Raw genomic sequence first — 17585 nt, 5'->3', positions numbered from 1 at the left:
CTTAGCTTTACAGGATTGGATTTTTTCCATTTAAATCCTAGATTGCAGATTTGTGCATTTCTCCTTAAAAGTTCATTTTGACAGAGAACTAGTAACCTGTTGCATCAAAACTTCTGTTCAGGTTTCAGTAATAGAGGTTGGGTCTACTCTGGAAAGCTCCCATTAGTCTAGTAGTCCAAAGAAGAAAACCACATGCAGTTATACAACACACAGTGCTTGTGCTTGTATTGTTTATTTTCCTGGCTAAACCCACTCCTAGGTCACCAGTTTAATCAAGTTCTTTAATTTTATGGGATTTCTAGATTTTTGAGATGTATTTTTATGGTGAAGTTTTACCAGATTTTCAATAATATGTGAATGTTTATCTATTTAATTTTTTCCTATCATATTAGTCTAATTTAGTGCTTGTGATGTAAGGAAATTATTATTTCAGTGTTACAGGACTTGATAAATGCTATCTGAGTGTCTTATCAAAAACTCTTTATGCAAACACTGTTCCCTTGGAAAGTAAATGGCATTTTAAATATTTGTCATTGGTACAGTGCTGGCAATAGATTTCCTGTAAAACTCTTTAGTTAGGATGTAAGTATATATAAATTTTCAGTAGCCAATATAAAGAAGGGACAAAATTGCTTGCTTAGGTCTATAAAATGAATGCGTATGGCTAATTATCTACTTAAAATTTTTGTTTATTCTGTTTGGTTTAGGTTATTATTGGGACCCCAACAGTTACACAGAGAAGATCCATCCTGCAGCTGCTGACATCTGACATGCCCATTTCTGCAGAGGTTGATTTGGCTAAGCTGGCAGAAATGACGACTGGGTATGTGGGAGCTGACCTTACAGCACTCTGCAGAGAAGCTGCCATGCAGGCTGTGTCCCACAGCTCTTGGGTATGCTTGCAAATCAGTCAAGAACAATGTCAGTAATATTGGTACTACCCTTTCCTCATTAATACTTTACTTGAAAAGCTCAACAAGTTGAAGACTCACACCAAGCACATTATAAATATGTTGTTTTTGCTCTAAGTTCTCACCTTAGTTCTGTTACTGCATCTGTGGTTTAATAGTGGCATTTTATAGCCTGTTTTAGATAAAATGTGTTACATTCTTCAGTGTGTGGTGAAAATGGATTTTGCAACTTTTTTATTTCTATTCATAAGATTGTAGAATGTGATGAATGTTAACCCTGAAAGCAACTATTTGATTTAGTAGACCACTGCCTAATGGAGCTATAATTTAGGGACTAGTACTTTTCTCTGAAACATTAATTTCTGTTAAAATTGGGGGGTTTTTCCTGTGTAAAAACTTGCTGTTAAAGAGGTAATATTTTACTTTATGTTGCATTTTTTGTGTCTGCAGTGTTTAAGCTCATTAGGTCAGGAATTGACTTCCTTATTAGTTGTATTTAGCCTTATGTGAAGTATTTTGCATATTAATGCAGCATTTAAGTATTGCATTAAAATGTTGCTAATGTACTCTATCTGGGCTTATTTTTTAGGATTCAACTGAAACTGAAACCATTATTAACATGGGAGATTTCCAAGAAGCTTTTAAAAAAATACAGCCATCCTCTTTTCGAAGTGCAGTTGGACTAACAGAGTGTAAACCTGTGACTTGGGAGCAAATTGGTGGTCTTGAAGATGTGAAATTAAAGTTAAAACAGGTAATGTATTAAACTAATTTAGATAAACAACTAATTTCTAATAGGTACTCCAAGGTATTCTGTAACCCTGCATTATGAAAATTATTTCTTTTGCAAATTACCTGATTATAAATTGTATTTTAAACATTATTACAGTGTTATCTTGTAATCTCAAGGTACCACCACCAAGCATAATAATATGGGAAAATAGGCATGTTTTTAGTAGCTGAAAAATACTTAACTTGTAGCCAGATAATTTGTCCATTCCTGAATATTTATCCAGGGATGGCTCTTGGCTGTTACCTCTTCAGGAATGCTTTTACTTCTGTTTCAAACAGAAAGTTTAAGCAGGGGGGTTATATGAAGAAAGACTAAATCAGTATTCTCTGATTTCCAATTAATGTTTGCATCAAGGAGAGGAAATGATGTACTTGGAAGTTTTATTGATTGCTTGTTACTAAGAATTTCATCCCTTTTTTATGTACTGCCAGAGTATCGAGTGGCCTATGAAATTTCCCGAGGCATTTGCCAGGATGGGCCTGTCTCATCCCAAGGGGATTCTTCTCTATGGGCCCTCTGGGTGTGCCAAAACCACGCTGGTGAAGGCTGTGGCCACAAGTTGTCACTGTTCCTTTCTCTCTGTAAGTGGTGCTGACCTCTTCTCACCTTATGTTGGAGATTCAGAGAGGATTTTGTCTCAGGTACAGTTTTTAATTTGTGTAAGGTTCTGTAGTCTGTTTTTGCTTGATTTTTGTCAAGTATTAGTTAGACCTTAATTTTGTTGTTGAAAAGATGATAGAGCTCTCATCTGATTATAAAATAGAAATGATTTAGAGATTCACATGTAGATAAAGTGAGAGTCTATCCCTAAAATTATACCAATGTTAAACTTCAGATTTCTAGCCTTTGTTTTCAGTTCATTTAGGAATATATAAAAAAGAAGCAGAATTTGCCAAAAGTAAATGTAAGCCAGAACAGCTCTTAAGAATCATTGCAAATGTAATGATTTAAAGTTAAGTAAAATACAGAGTATATGTAAGTGGGATTCTTTTTCCAGGCATTAATGTTTTATTTTATTACCATTTGTTGAAAAGGTTTTTCGCCAAGCAAGAGCAAATACTCCAGCAATAATATTCCTGGATGAGATTGATTCTATCTTGGGATCTCGGGCACTCTGCAGAACTGGCCATGGTGTCTCAGAGCGGGTTCTCTCTGTGCTTCTCAATGAATTGGATGGGGTTGGGCTGAAAGTTACAGAAAGAAGAGGAGGCAAGCTACAGCTTGAGGCTCAGTGCCAAGAGCAAAGTGATGAGGAAAGAAAGGTATTTATGCTCCCTTTTCTGTACAGGAAGAATGAGAAGTGCTGTCCAGTTGTTTCAAAACTTTCAGTTGTTGGCATTCGCATTTTAATCTTCAAATCCTTGGACTTAAAAACATGCAAGAAGCTGTTTCACTCTGTCATCATTACTAGTTTTTAGAGGATACTGTACATAGGCTGCTGATTGTTTTTACATACACTGTTCCTCAGTGAGGCTTTGACCAAAATACCCACACAGGCATTACCAGTTGAGTGTTTATCTTCTGTCACAAAAATCCTTTTATTGACACTAAAGTAATTTTTAGATTGATTGTGCGATTTTTACTCTTAAACAAGTTCCTCCCTGAGCTTACTTTTTATTAGTACTTCCCCTACTTCATTTGCAGCTCTTTCTCATACATGATGCATACATAAGTAGCACAGTTATGATCAGTTAGTTATTTAAACACAAACTTGTACAGTGAATTATTCACAACATTTAATATTTAGCTTTTTTGTATATAAATTTTTTCTTATTGTGATACTCTCTGGGGGAATAATAAAGAAAACAGTTCCAGAATTGTAGGATACTGGATTTTTTGCATATAAAAAGTTCCTTGTTCCAATCTGGTCAAAGGAAAGTCTTTATTTGTTGCCAAGGCAGATACTAACTATATTTCTTCTTTGTCATGTAGTCTGCCCAGCACCGAGGCATTTTTTTTACCTCAAGAAAGATAAAATACTAATATTGAAGGGAAAGTAAATACATGTAGAATTACATTATCTTTTTGCCCTTCCTCTCTTCTCATCAGTAGTTAACTAGTATCTTTTGATAATATCTATCTCAACCATGTTGCACTAATTTGTTTACATGATCTCTTACTCAGCTGGAGTTTCAGGAAACTTTGAACAAGGATTTCATGGTAGTTGCTGCAACAAATAGGCCAGATATGTTGGATGATGCCTTGCTCCGTCCTGGAAGGCTGGACAAGATGATTTATATTCCACCTCCAGATCTGAAGGTATTACACATCCATACATGGCTTTAAAGGGAGAGATATTAATTGCCAGTATACTTTAAGAGCAAAAGGGGCATATTCCTGTAACATATGTTACAAGTGATGGGTGTTTCACTGGAGATCAGTCACCAAATTCCAGGTACAAAGAAAAAATTTTAAACGTAATAAAGATACTTGTATTTTAAACACTAATAACATTTTAACTGGTGTAGGTAGTTATCATATTGCATGTGGAAAATAGAGAAAATGTGTATTTACAAAATCAAGCTACAGTTCAGGAAATATCAAAATAAGTTGTCTGTCCTTGTTTCAAATAATTTTTGTGTACTGTTCCCAAGTCTAGTGTAGCTATTTGTCCTGAGCTTCACATAAAAAAGTTGTCCCAAAGCATGCCAAATCAGGCCTGTTCAGCCTAAAATACTGTGTTTTCATGAAGCAAGCAGTGGCTGTGGATAATAAACCTTAAATATATGAGACAACCAGAAGTGCATTATCTCCATTAATAGCATTTTATTCTTCCACCAAAACCAGGTAGTTTTGGTGCTTTTCTGGATTTTCCTTGGCTCTAATTTCAAGTTTGATACTGCTTTGGAGAAAGATTAATTTTTGCTTTGTTTGGTTTTGTTTTCTTGCATAATATGCACCAATTTACAGGGAAGACTTTCCATTTTGAAAATCTGCACTGAAAAAATTCCATTAGATACTGATGTGTCATTAGAAGATGTGGCAGTCCTAACAGACCTCTTTTCTGGAGCTGATATTGAAAACCTGTGCAAGGAGGTAAGAAATATTCCTAGCTCATCTTGAAATAAATTCTAAATAACAACTTTGAATGAAAAAAGAGAGCTAACTCATAGATGTTCCTGAGCCATCTGTAGTAGAGGTACTTTGCCAATTTGCATTGAAAATCCAAAGAAAATGGTTAAAACAGAAGAACAAGGGTTCATTCTTTAAATAAAAAGTTATGGTAACCTTACTTGTATCTTTATCTGTTGTTAAATAACCATAAGTTGTACCATGCTGTTTTCAGATGCTTTAACTAATGCTTTGTTCCTATTTTAGAGTACTTACAGTATTCTTTACAATTTAAAACGTGCTAAAGACTAAGTTGTTGGTTTTTTTTCTTTTAAAGGCTGCTTTGTTGGCATTGCAAGAGAATGGACTCGAAGCAACTGCTGTAAAACAGGAACATTTTGTGAAATCATTGCAGACTGTAAAGCCATCTTTAACCATAAAAGACTTGGAATTTTATGAAAAATTCTCTAATCAAGAATTAGCCTCTTGAATCTATAAAGGAGTGGCATAAGTATTTTTAAATATATTGCAAAGATTTTGAAAAGGTTTGCATCTTTCCTGCTTTTTAATACTGTACTTACTGTAGTTTTCAGGGAGTGTGAAATACAGTAAAGTGTCACTTTTGAAAAGTTCTGTAATTTAAATAATGAATAATAAATTAAAATCTTGTTTGCTTTGGGTAGGTTTACATCTGATGAAACAAGTAATTGAAATACTTAGATAAAACACTATGGAACAGCTTAGCATTACTGTAGATTTCCTATTTTTAATTACAAAAATGGCATAATAAGAAAATTTAAAATGTGTTGTGAAGTCTCCAAAAGACAGCGAATACAAAGGAAATAGAAAAGCTTTCAGGAAATTAAATAGGAAGAAGTCCCACTCTATATAAAATGTCAGGTGTTTTATATGTGCCTGTCTAGGCTTACATTCTTAAAAGCAGATTCCAAAATACAGTGGCAGTGAAAGGGTTGCCAGTGCTTAACTCCTTGGTGTAGGTTTGGAAGTCAGGGGTTTTGGGAGTAATTTTGGATTAGTTACTGCTTACTGTACAACATTTGGATTGAGTAAGCAGATACCAAGCGTGTAATCAACTCAAACTATAATTTCTTCTTTAGAAAAGGGAGTTTGCATAATGACAATTTCCGCAGAATTACTTTCCCCACCCAGCCATTCCTTGTCAATACATTTTTGTGGGTTGCCTTCTAAAATACACAGACACTTCTAAGGAAATTGGTGTTACATGTATGTAAGTGTGCATTTTAACTTACTGGAGTATGAAGGGTTTTATTATTTTTTATTACCTTTTCTTTTTCCCAGTGAAAATGCTTGGGAACAAAATACACCACTCTCAAAGACAGTTCCTTATTTCAGCTGAGGTTCAGAAATTATAAGCCTATTAACAATTATTTTTCTCTCATAACAGGCACACTAGGGACTGCACTGAGTGTGGTTTATAGTGAGATGGATCACAAAAGGAACTTCCAAGGCAGTTGGTGGCCGAGGAAGGCAAAAGGCAGTAGGAGAAGCTGTTGAAACCTAGGAAAGGGCTGAGATACAAACAACTGCCCTACAGCTTGGCTTTCATCACCAGTTTATAGAAAGGACCTTACTATAGCTTTATTGGTAGCAGCAAATAGACAGTGCTCATAAATACACAGAGTTTTCTCAGCAGCAGTGCTGAGAAAAAGTATGAAAACTGTCTGTTTTGCTTTCCAGTGTTTGAGAGTTTCCATTGGAATTGCTGCATCTCAAAGTTGTTACAGTGAGATGCTGCCAGCTCTTCAAAGATGCTGCTGCTGAATTTCCACACTTGCTCCCTAGGAGGACCAGCTGAGCTGTTTGTGCCCGGTCATGTCTGTTCCTTGCTGCAGGGAATGAGCAGAATGTGCAGTGCAGGCAGCCTCTCCTTCCTCTCACTGCTTTCTAGTGGGCAAGAGAGAAGGGGAGAAACCAATGGATGGAGTCACCTGCTCTCACCTCCAGCCTGCCCCTGGTAGTTTTTCTCAGAGAGGGATATTGGGAAGTGATAGGAGCTGTGAAACACAGGACAGTGATGAGAACCTGGGCCTGGGTTGAGCTTTGCTGCAGCGCGAGGGGACACGGTGACACCGGGCTCCTCTTTTGGTCACTATAGGCACCTCTTCGAGCTTGGAAGGGGCAGCTCTGTCATCACCGGGGCGTTTGCCTACATACCCCTGGAGAAGGGGACAGACAGGAGGACAAAGGAGAAGTGGAGAAGCCAGGTTGGAGTGCTGCAGGCAGGGAGAGAGAAGGGCTGGGGCGGGGAGGGCGCAGGCCGCGGCCCGCTCTGTCCGGCCGCTGGGGGGCGCTGTCCCGCCCGCTCAGGGCCCGCTCTGTCCGGCCGCCGGGGGGCGCTGTCCCGCCCCCTCAGGGCCCGCTCTGTCCGGCCGCCGGGGGGCGCTGTCCCGCCCCCTCAGGGCGCGGGGCTCAAAGAGCGCGGGGCGGGCCCGGCCGGCACCTCCTGCCGCAGCCGGGGAGCGCCCAGAGCCGCCGCCGGAGCCGCTCCGCAGCCGCTGCCAGCATGAACAAGGGCATCTTGCACACGCTTAGAACGAAAAGAGAAGTGAGTTCGCCTGAGGGGTCCGGGCCGTGGTTACCCGCCCGCGGGGAGGGGATGCGGGGGGCTCGGGCGGCTGCACCGGGGTTGCCACTTGATTTCCCGAGGAAATGGAACTCGCCTAAAGTTCATGTGTTAAAAGTTAGGTGTGGAGAAGGGTAATACAGAGGTGAAAGTGAAATTCACGTATTAAAAGTGAAGTGGTGTAAAGTGTAATATAGAGGAAATATACAGGAACAGGTAATCTCTGCCTAGTTCTGTGTAACCCTTGCTCCCCTACTCGTGGGTCTGGGACATAAGATCAGCTCTTTTCTCTGTTTTATCTTTCAGCTCATCCCCCTGGCCGGAATATTGTCCTTCGCAGCAGCTGGGGCGTTCTCTTTTTGTATCTATTCCCTATTCTCCAAATCTGATGTGATGTAAGCAAAAACTTATTGCTTGGAGCTTACCCTAACTTGTTTTATTCAACCGAGTATTTGACTATCATGTTTTACACACAGAAAAAAAAATTGTGCCAGGCACATGTTCCAGAGTACTGGGAGTACTGATAATGACTAAAGTATCTGCAGATTGTAAATAGTGAGGAAATTAATTAATTTGGAGTATAGTCCAAGTTATTTCCTAACTTTTGATTTAATTACGGGGGTTTTGCTTTAGGTATAACAAATTTTAAATGTTATAATTAAGAATGTCATATAATCACAGAGGTAGATGAGATGCACATATATTGCAACCAGGCTATTGACTTGTATGTAAAGAACAGTGTTTGATTCCAATGGCTTGGCTGATAATTGGAGCCAAATCCTATACTCTTAAAGGTTTTGGGAGTATATTTATTTATTTTAAAGAGTTTGGAATAGGCATTTTAACTGTTAGGGTAAAAGTTCCTTGTGTCTTTACTCAGTTTTGATTCTTCAGCTTGCTTCCCTCACAATGATATGTGAACAGTGCTGGTTTGCTTGGTGCTTTAGAAGCTGCAAATAAAGCAAGCTATCATTGATTCCTATCCAGATTTTAAAATACAGTGCTCAAACCTGTAAACTTGTGTTTTAGGGAACTCCTTACTAAGGTGAATAGCTCTACTGACAATAGGCTGCTCATGTGAAAATGTGTTCAAGGACACACCTTAAAACATAATACCTGTTTTATCTTCTTTTAAAGCATTCACAAGATTGGCAGTTCAGAACCATGGGAAACTATTGATCCTGCCAAGCCTCAGAAGGTAATTTGTACATATAATATATGTATAAATAGCATAAATTTCCAACACAATGAATCACTTTTTTCAATTTGTAAGAACTAGCAAAATATGAACAAGAGAACAAGTGTAAAGTTGATGTGTATCTAGTTAAAAGTGGAAACAAATGCTTCTTTCATTGCTTTATGTCTTTACCCTATTAGCTAAGGATAGGGATCTCTTACACTGTAGGTCTGATCTTAAATTCATACTGTATTTCTGGTTGTTGTCCTATGTCCATTCCCACCCCAAACATCCATTTACTCAATTCCATTGATAATAGTGGAAACTTGGAGTATAGAGGAAGTGCTGTTTACCCTTACCTTGTTCCTGAATTACAGAATTGAGTAAGAATGTTTGAGTACTGTAGCCTGAAGGAAAAAGATCTTAATTTATTAGAGCACTTAGGATAAGGAAAAGTAAAATTATTTGGTCTGATTACCTAATTAATATCCAAGTGATTTTTTTCAACAAATTATTGTGTCAGCTGTTGCATATTTCTGAAAGGAAAATGTAAATCCACTAGAACTTCTTCATCAATAAGCTGATCTTTGATATGGGGAGGTGTGGGAGTCGAGTAAATGCTCACTGGGATTTTACTAACTTTCATATTTTCCATGTCTTCCAGCTGGTAACAATCACTCAGCAGTGGCAACCTATAAAAGAGCTGGAAGAGGTCAAAAAGCTGACGAAGTGAGAAGTTTCTGTTGCCCCACAAAGGTACCCTATGAATCTAGTGGAATCATTTCTGCACAAACTTGACTACTGAAATCAGTGTGCGGAAATGCTTCTGCTACATTTTTGGGGTCTCCCTACATTTTTTTGGCCTCTGGATGAGGAGTTTGATGTTGCTTTAGAAGCTGGCATACAGCATCCACATAGTCCAAAAATCTGAATCAAAATACTCATTTTCAATAAGCATTTGATGTAAATTTTTGAGTATTCAGATGGCAATTATGGATCAAAAAAGCCTTCATAGTTTTTGTAGCATTTCAGGATTTGTTTCAAAATACATTCGTTTTGCCATTTTATTAATTTTTAATAAAATAAATTCTAAATTTGTACATTTCATGTAAATTCAAAAGCCTTTCTAAATTGGGAATCCTGGTCTCCTTTCAGAGATACAGAACTTTCTGTTCTGTATTTCAGTGTTGTATAGAGAGACCAAAGTCATAGCCAGAGGATGTCCTTGTATGGCAGCATATGTGGTCACACAGTACATTTGCATTTCTTGTCTGTGTTAGATGTGGAGACAGATTAACAAAACTAATGTTGTGCTGCAAATACTAAAACTTATCTACTGAGGAGTCCAATAGGTTATTTAAGGGTGTATTTGAGACTGCAGATTTAGAACCTCAAAATCTAAGGGTTAAGCATGGCTAGAAGGAAAATGAAAATCAGGTAAATATTGTTCATGATTGAATTTTTTTGAAGTTACTAGAATTAGAAAATCTGCATCATCCAAAACTACAAAGTGTTAATTTCTTATTTTTGTGCAAGGTTGTTCAAGTGCAAGCTGCAATGTACTGCACAATTAACAATATTTTTAAAGATTTCTACATGCTATTAGGAATATCTCTTTTATCAAATAGAAACTAGCTGATTAACATTAGGAATGATTCTATGAAGAGACAGTTCTTCTTTAAGCTTCTGTGTATTTGATTATGGGTTGGCCAGGGAAAGAATGGAATGGGCAGGGTCCCAGTAAAATCATGAGACAATAAGTGCATCCAATGGCAGAACAGTCCTTTTGTAGATATTTTCTGTATGTGCCCTCTTCCAAGCAGTTTCTCAATCTATTGCACAGTTTCTTTTACAATGGATGGTCAGAATTCATAATCCTTTCTGTGAGGAAGAAAGCAAAAGTGAAACAACTGCTAATTGGGAAAAGTCCCCTTAAATGAGTAATGGTCAAATGCTTTAGGTTATTCTGCAGCAAAGACAAACTTCATTTAGAAAAGCTGTCTCCTGAATTCCAAGGTGGCTTGGCTTCAGAAGCTGTTTTCTTCAGCTGAGAAAAAAAATAATCTAAATGTTGCATAAATATTTGTTTATCTAGTAAGGATGACTCAGCAGCATTTCTGCTTTAGAGTGAGAGGAATTACTAGTCTTCAGAATAAGTCCTTAGCTTGTGTTTAAGGAATGACATTGCAAGAAGATTGAATATCATAGAACCACAAAAATACGGAGCTCTGAGGAATACAAGTTTTAAATGTTTTAAAACAGAAAATATATTAAAATCTTTTCTCTGTATTTCCATATTTCTACTGGACTGTAGCAAAAGCAAAGTGCCATGCTCCAAGTTGATGCATTAATTGTTTTTCAATAAGTCACTTTTTTTAGCTGCAAATACTATGACCTAAGTATCTGTCAACATTGGGAAAATAAGTGTAAGTAAATTGTAGTTAATTTTTGTATTTAGCCACATTTCAGTGATGTTTCCATTAGCACATTAAGCAGTGTGACTGCTGTCAGTCATAGGTTGTTGCTTATTTTATCATGTCCTGAAGCATAACAGCTGTGCTAATAAATCTGTTTTCCTTTGTAAGCTGTTCTGTTTTTCTTTATTAATATGGATTTCTGGGGAGGGTTTTCACACAATCTAAGAAATCAAAAAAAAATTTTTGGCAGTTCAAAAAGATTTTGAATATTGTTAAAGCTCTTAGGGTTTTGTGTCTTAGAAGACTGTCCCAAAAATCTGTCTCCTGCATAGAGCATTTTTTTCTTATAAGTAGCATACACCAAGAGCAATTACTGTGTCTCCCCAGTCAGCTACTCAACATAAATCTATAAAGCAATGTACAAGTTATTTCCTTGTTCTACAAACAGTAAAGATCCAACGGTTGAATTTTATGAGCTGATGTTTACGAGAACAGTAAGGCTTCCCTGATCTGTGTCATGCAAACCCATGAGTTTTCATTCCATGAACAATTTAGAGGCTATTGAAATAATTTAACCACTTTCTTATTTCTCTCTATTTCCTTTTCTGTCTTTAGTCTCCTGCTCCGTTCTGTTCTTGGTTTTGGTTTGGTTGATGTTGGGTTTTTTTAACAATCACTATCTTTGCTCACCCTAGCTAGTACATTTACATGGAACTATATCACTTCCAAATTTCATATTAATTAGGAAGTTTAATAAAAATGGTCACTGGTTTGTTAGAGTTTCCAGTATAGGTTGGGAGCCATTAGAAATGTGTTTTAATAGTTCTAATCACTATTAGAAATCCATCATTAGAATCTGTGGTCATGCTTCTCAAAATTTTTCTATGTAGTCTATATGTAAATAGTTTTCTGGAAGAACAGAAGAATAGAAGGCTGCCTTTTGCAGTGTATATACAGTGAATTGATAATTTTTGTTATTACAGTAGTACTTCAATGCCGTAAATCTGCAGATGTTGTGGTGATGTGGCAATCAGAGTGTGTTGGGGCTGTTTCTTTGCATGTGATAGCCCCAGTATCAGCATTTCTCCTTTGGCTCCCCTGCATTTCTCTCCCACAAGGTGCTATTAGTGTAGTTCTGCACTGTCTGGTTCCTTCAGTGGTGGCTTTCTGCAGAAAACAGTAACTTACAGAGCGGGCTGAAGGAAATGGTTCATCCTGCAGTTGTTGTCTGCCTTGGTGCAGAGGGTGGCTGTCCCTAGTACTAGCTGTGGAAAACAAACAAGAGTAATGGGAATGATTCACTGAATCCAGCCAATATTTGGTGTTGGACACTTGTGAAAAAGCTTTCAGGTTAAACAAACATGGCACAGTTTTCCTTTGCTGTCCGGCACATCCACATGCTGTACAGGAGCACACGGACAATGAAATCCCATAAAAAGTGTAACTGAAATAGAAATAAAAGCACTACAGCTGGCTTGGCCTGGGGCACTGGGCTTGGTGGGTGTTGCCCCTCAGGTGTAGATGTGAACAGGGAGCAGTCAGCTTGTGTGCCCAAAGCTCTCTCCATGGGGCTGCAGCCATGGCTGTAATGGCCCCTGGGAAGCCGTGAGCTGACACCGCATCCAAAGCACCTCGGCCTGTGCGCCTCGCCCTGGCCAAAGATCACACACCCTCACCAAGGTGTGCCAGCCCTGTTTATGCTGGACCTTGCCCAGCTGAACAAGGGGTTTAGTTCAATTAGCGTTTGCTTTTAGATAATTTTGTTGTGCATACGTTCTGGCCAGAGCCATTACTGGGGAGGTGTTGCCCTTCAGGGCTCACCCAGGATGTGGGAGAGCCCCTCACAGCACAGGGAGCCCAGGGCTGGAACAGATTTCACCCTAACAAGGGAGAGCTGTCCTGCAGCATCACCACGGTGCCTGTGTGGGGACTGAGGGCCATGTGAGCAAGGTGTAAGAGTGGGGGTGGCAGAGCACTGGTTGGGAGCCCTAGAGACAATTTGTCTGGGTACCAGGATACAGGCCAGTGCTGGCCTTCACTGCCAGCTTACCAAATTAGTTTAAATAAACCCTCATCTCTTACCAACAGGGGCATGGCAAAGGCTTTGGTTTGGTGTTGGTTTTCACATTTAAGATTTCCAAGGTTTGGCCTGGTGTGCCAGGCCGGCTCCGTGGCCTCTGTTCAGGGGGTGTGACACTGCACGCCTCTGTCTTTTATCTGATGCTGCTGCTGCACAAACAAGGAAGTAAATGCAGAAAGTCCTGATCCCTGGTAGTAACAGAAAAATCTTACCAGTTTTCCAAAGAAAAGCAGTCATCCACTGCTAATAAATCACCAATTCACTACATTAAAAGAAAGGGAAACGTGGGGGTTTTATTCAAGCTGTTAAAATTTCATTTAATGATGCATCTTTCCCTTCTGCTGTGACTTTTATAATTCAATGAAGCCTAAATTTTTTTTTTAAGACTGTTAGCACTATGCTGCCCATGCTGTTTTATTAAAACATTATTAAATATGTTAGCATTATGCTGCCATTCCTGTGTTTAGTTTTCCTCTTGGCAAATGCTTTGAATGAAACATGCTATGGTCAGAAAAAATTAATTCATCTTCAAGACTACAGTATCCACCTTACTCCCTAAAACAGACATGCACAGCACAATCCCAGTCACAATGACTTGCAGTTCTAGTCATTGCCTCATTGCCAAACTCTTGCCCATAATTTCCATGTTACAATAGCATGTTTTACAAAGTAGATGAAAAAACATCAGTTTGAAGTTAGGTGAATGTTTTATACTGATTTCAGGGAGGCATGGAATTGATACAGTAAAGTTTGTAGTGGTTGTATATATGTACTAGTATGTGTTTTTTAAAAATTCTCTCTCAAGAAAAATTAAAACGTTTAAGAACTGGGCATGTCTGTGCTCAAGTTCCTGTATTTTTATTAGTTCACAGAGGAGGCATTTCCACTACACAAAACAGGGTGTTACAGGGAAGTTGGTGTTTGAGGATTTACTGTTGAGAGTGTCACTTCTCAGCAGGTGTAAAGGGCACAGGTGTACACCCTCTGCAGTAAACAGAATTACCACCAAAGTCATAGGTGGATTCCCTCAATAAAGAACCAAAGTGTTTGACCTTCCTGTCTGCTTTTAGAAATCCCCACAGGTGTCTGGCTGGCAGTGCCACAGGTATAACCTGCATTCCTTAAGGAACAGTACAGCACAGGGTATTGCTGTAGCTACAGTACATTTGTTGAAACAAAGTGTAATCAGTTACAAAAAGCAAAAGCTAACTGAAGTTCTTTGTCTACTGGGCTTTTTTCTTCTTCACTAAACAGATGAAAGAGAGTATGGCAACCCAGCAAAGAAGGGAGATGGGGGAAACTCCAATATTCTTTTTTCATACAGTAATGAAAGTCTTTGGTGTAGGCTAGACAGGTAAAATGTACCTTGTTTAGGAGAAAAGTGACTGTAAAACCATCAGATGTCTTAGTTGAACTGCACAACAGATCAATTTGCAGTCTGTAAAGGAAATTGGTATTGATTTATTTCTGACCACCACAGTTTGCTCCAGGTACAGTAGTATGTTCCATACTTGGTTGCATGGTAGTGGAATGGAGTCTAATGTTTCCCAGTTGCTATCTGCACTACCCACATGACCTGGCTTTATATTTTCTTCTCTCCTTCCTTTTTTTGTACACAAACACACCTTGTATCATAAACAAAAATATGAACTCTTAAAAAATAAGAAGAAAAATTTTAGAAAGCCATGCAAACAACCCTGCAGTATTAATACCCCTACTTAGCCATAGCAGGGGGTGGGCTGATTAGTAGGGTTTAATTTTGTTATTACTCCAACTCCATGAGCAGCTTCCTTCTAGCTCTGACAGCTAAAATTAGGAACTAGCTCTTCTCTTGATCCTCTCCTCAGAGCAATCTCAGATGTAGTAAGTCTGTGGAAGAAAAATATTCTGCTTTCATTGCTTCTTTACAAAGACAGTTAATAGAGTTATTGTAACGAGATATCCTGCATAGCTATTCACATCTAAAACATATCTTCATTTACAGCTAACTGCCCATGAACCTTTAACATTTGATAAGCAGAGAGTTACTGTCCTTTGATTTTTCTATTATATGACTTGAACTTTGCTCTGTGGCAAGTTGAGGAAGCTAGGTTGCTTGAAAACCATCCTCAATTATTCCATCTATGTTCTGTTTCAAGCAAATAGAAAGAAACCAGTGTGTAACTGGTTGGGCAATTTCTGTTTCCAGTTTAAGGTGTGTCTTTTCTGCAGTAGCTTAGAAAATACAGAATTGCTCAATAGCTTCAAGAAATGAAAGAAGACTTTACTGGAAGTATGTTGTGGTCTGAGTTCATCAGCCTCCCTGATCTGTATTTTCTCTCTCTGAAGTCTGTTCCACTAAATCCAAAACCACCACTGTACGAGCAATTACAGAATGTAAACACAACAATATTTGTTATTTATAATTGTACCTGCCTAGTTTGAAACAAAATAGTTTCCCTTAGTTTATGTTTTTGATTGAAAGTGTTCTCTGATTCTTCAGAAAAAAGCACAGTCAGGAATGTTTCAGATGGAAGAATCTGTTGTCCTGGAAACATGAATTCAGCACCCCAAAGAAGGAATAATTTTCATAGAAACAAAGGGCTTGCATGATAACTTACCTTGTTATGTATTAGTATTAATTAATATAATCTAATTACATTTCAGATATCTGTAGCCTCAAATAATTTCTATTCATATGATTTTTTTTCCTTAGATGTTTGTACCTGGAGGAAAGCACTGGAGCTTGCATTCCATGTATTTACCCATATATGCCTTCAAGAGGTGTCTGAAGTCCTTCCCAATAACTGATCAGGCAGTCTGTGCTAGGTTTGTGCTCTTCCTTATTGCATCCATTAAAAAGTTAAATCCCCCGTGGGGTTTTTTTAGGAAAAAATAAGAGGGTTTGGTGGGGGTTTATTTTAGGGGAGGGCGGGAGTGTTTTGGAGTTGTGTTGCTGTTTCTTTACTGACTAATAAGACGTGTAATAGAAAATATTCCCTTGGCAGCGGGAAGCGTCCGTGGCTCTGCTCAGCACACAGCTCTTGGTGAACGCCGGGAGCGCTGCGCCATCGCCTGGAAAAGCCTGGGAAGCTCCCGGTGAGGAGAACCTTGGTCCGTACAGGTATGTCCGACTTGTTCTCACAGGGGAAACGGGAGCACGAGAAACCTGTAAAAAAATGCAGAATACTTGTATGCTACTTTGAACTATAGAGCACCATCTTAGCTATGGAAGTGTTCGTTTGCAGTGTTCTTCTCAAAAATTCTGTTTTACAATTAAAAGACCAGATACTAGACTTAGGTAACTGGTTTTATAAGTTCATGTTTCATCAGTTTATTTAGGGATTTATTAAATAATTTCTTTGTGTGTGCTTTTGGAAAAGAAATTGAAAGATTTCAGGGACTTGGGTGCTCTTAATGTACCTGGGATAAATGCAAATTTTTAGTCTTCTTGCCATCTGGGTCCTTTTGTTTATTCATCAGCTGAACTAAAAATCCCTGTGTATCAGTACTTAGTTTGCTATGTAAAACAATGCAAAATACACTCGATACAGACAACACTGATGATTTATTTATGTGCCCTCATGTACTGGCTGATAATGGTCCTGGAGAAACAACTTATCTTTTTACCATGTATAATAATAAGGCAATTACAAAACAGTCATCTTAAGGGTAAAATTGTACTTTTGCTTATGAAATGGCTTTTTTTCCCTATATAAATTGATGCCAGGTGTAAATGATGAAGGTGTAAATGCTTCATTGCTGTAATAAAAGCAGTTATTTTATCCTGCATATTTAGCAACAGTTGCTTTCAAACTGTGCAATACCAAGAGAAAACAAAGATAAAAGAGCAAAATACTCAAAAGAGCAAATATAATGATGAGGATATCATCATTTTACAGCTTTACACACAGAATGCAGCTACACTTGTGTTTTAAGAGCAGATTGCTGTGGTGGCTGCAAAACAGAAAATGGAAAGGATCCATATTTATTCTAGTAGCTTCCAAAGTTGTGTCAGGTATTTCAGAGAATGAAAGAGCATGTAGGGTCCTTGCTAGAGCATTCAGCTGTGGAAAATGGAATAAGAGTAGACCAGTAGGGGATTTTCCAGCTCCAGAGCACAGACACTGTTAGTGCCCTGTTGTTATAAAGGGGAGGAGAGGGTGAAACTGGAAAGGAAATTAAGGGTGGAGAATGTGGAGGACATTTATATTTTTTAATGGTAGAAAGGAAATCTAGAGGCTTTCAGATTAGGTCTTTCCTGTGAATTAGCAACTTGGTTAGAAGGCTTTATTTTTATTTTATTGATCAAAGAGGAAATGATCTTGGGGCAAAGACAGGCCTGTATTTGAACAGCACAGTTCTTGGGGTGTGTTCCACCCCTGGTGCAGTGAGAGAAGCTCCTGGTGACCCTGGAAGAGTGTAAGCTGGACATTAATAATGAAACTGTGGAGAGGACAAAATATGGCAAAAAAACAGAGAGGGAAACTGAGAGCAGTGGTATAATGCAAAGAGCTGGTGAAACATGACATTTGAGCTACATGTGCTCACTCCTGGAAAAATGGAATGTGT

General features: G+C 38.4%; 1 protein-coding gene across 6 annotated transcripts in view; it reads left to right on the top strand.

The window, feature by feature from the left end:
• Positions 1-17585, top strand: part of AFG2B (AFG2 AAA ATPase homolog B) — a 36849-nt gene that overhangs the window by 1565 nt on the left and 17699 nt on the right. For 5 of the 6 annotated variants that reach the window (XM_071441464.1, XM_071441463.1, XM_071441465.1 and 2 more), the window contains exons 2-12: positions 708-893; positions 1501-1665; positions 2136-2345; positions 2739-2966; positions 3829-3963; positions 4615-4740; positions 5093-5300; positions 7667-7755; positions 8498-8558; positions 15730-15842; positions 16022-16137. In XM_071441464.1, the coding sequence (XP_071297565.1) occupies positions 708-893; positions 1501-1665; positions 2136-2345; positions 2739-2966; positions 3829-3963; positions 4615-4740; positions 5093-5245 (1203 nt within the window). In that variant the 3' untranslated portion in view covers positions 5246-5300; positions 7667-7755; positions 8498-8558; positions 15730-15842; positions 16022-16137. Of the gene's footprint in view, positions 1-707; positions 894-1500; positions 1666-2135; positions 2346-2738; positions 2967-3828; positions 3964-4614; positions 4741-5092; positions 5301-6892; positions 7053-7666; positions 7756-8497; positions 8559-15729; positions 15843-16021; positions 16138-17585 lie in introns of those variants that run through there. The other variant, XM_071441468.1, reaches the window with a different exon arrangement.

The sequence above is a fragment of the Agelaius tricolor genome, unplaced genomic scaffold (assembly GCF_023055355.1).
Source record: "Agelaius tricolor isolate 1412-34295 unplaced genomic scaffold, bAgeTri1.0.p SCAF_16, whole genome shotgun sequence".
NCBI lineage: Eukaryota > Metazoa > Chordata > Aves > Passeriformes > Icteridae > Agelaius > Agelaius tricolor.
This window is presented reverse-complemented; position numbering and strand designations above follow the sequence as displayed.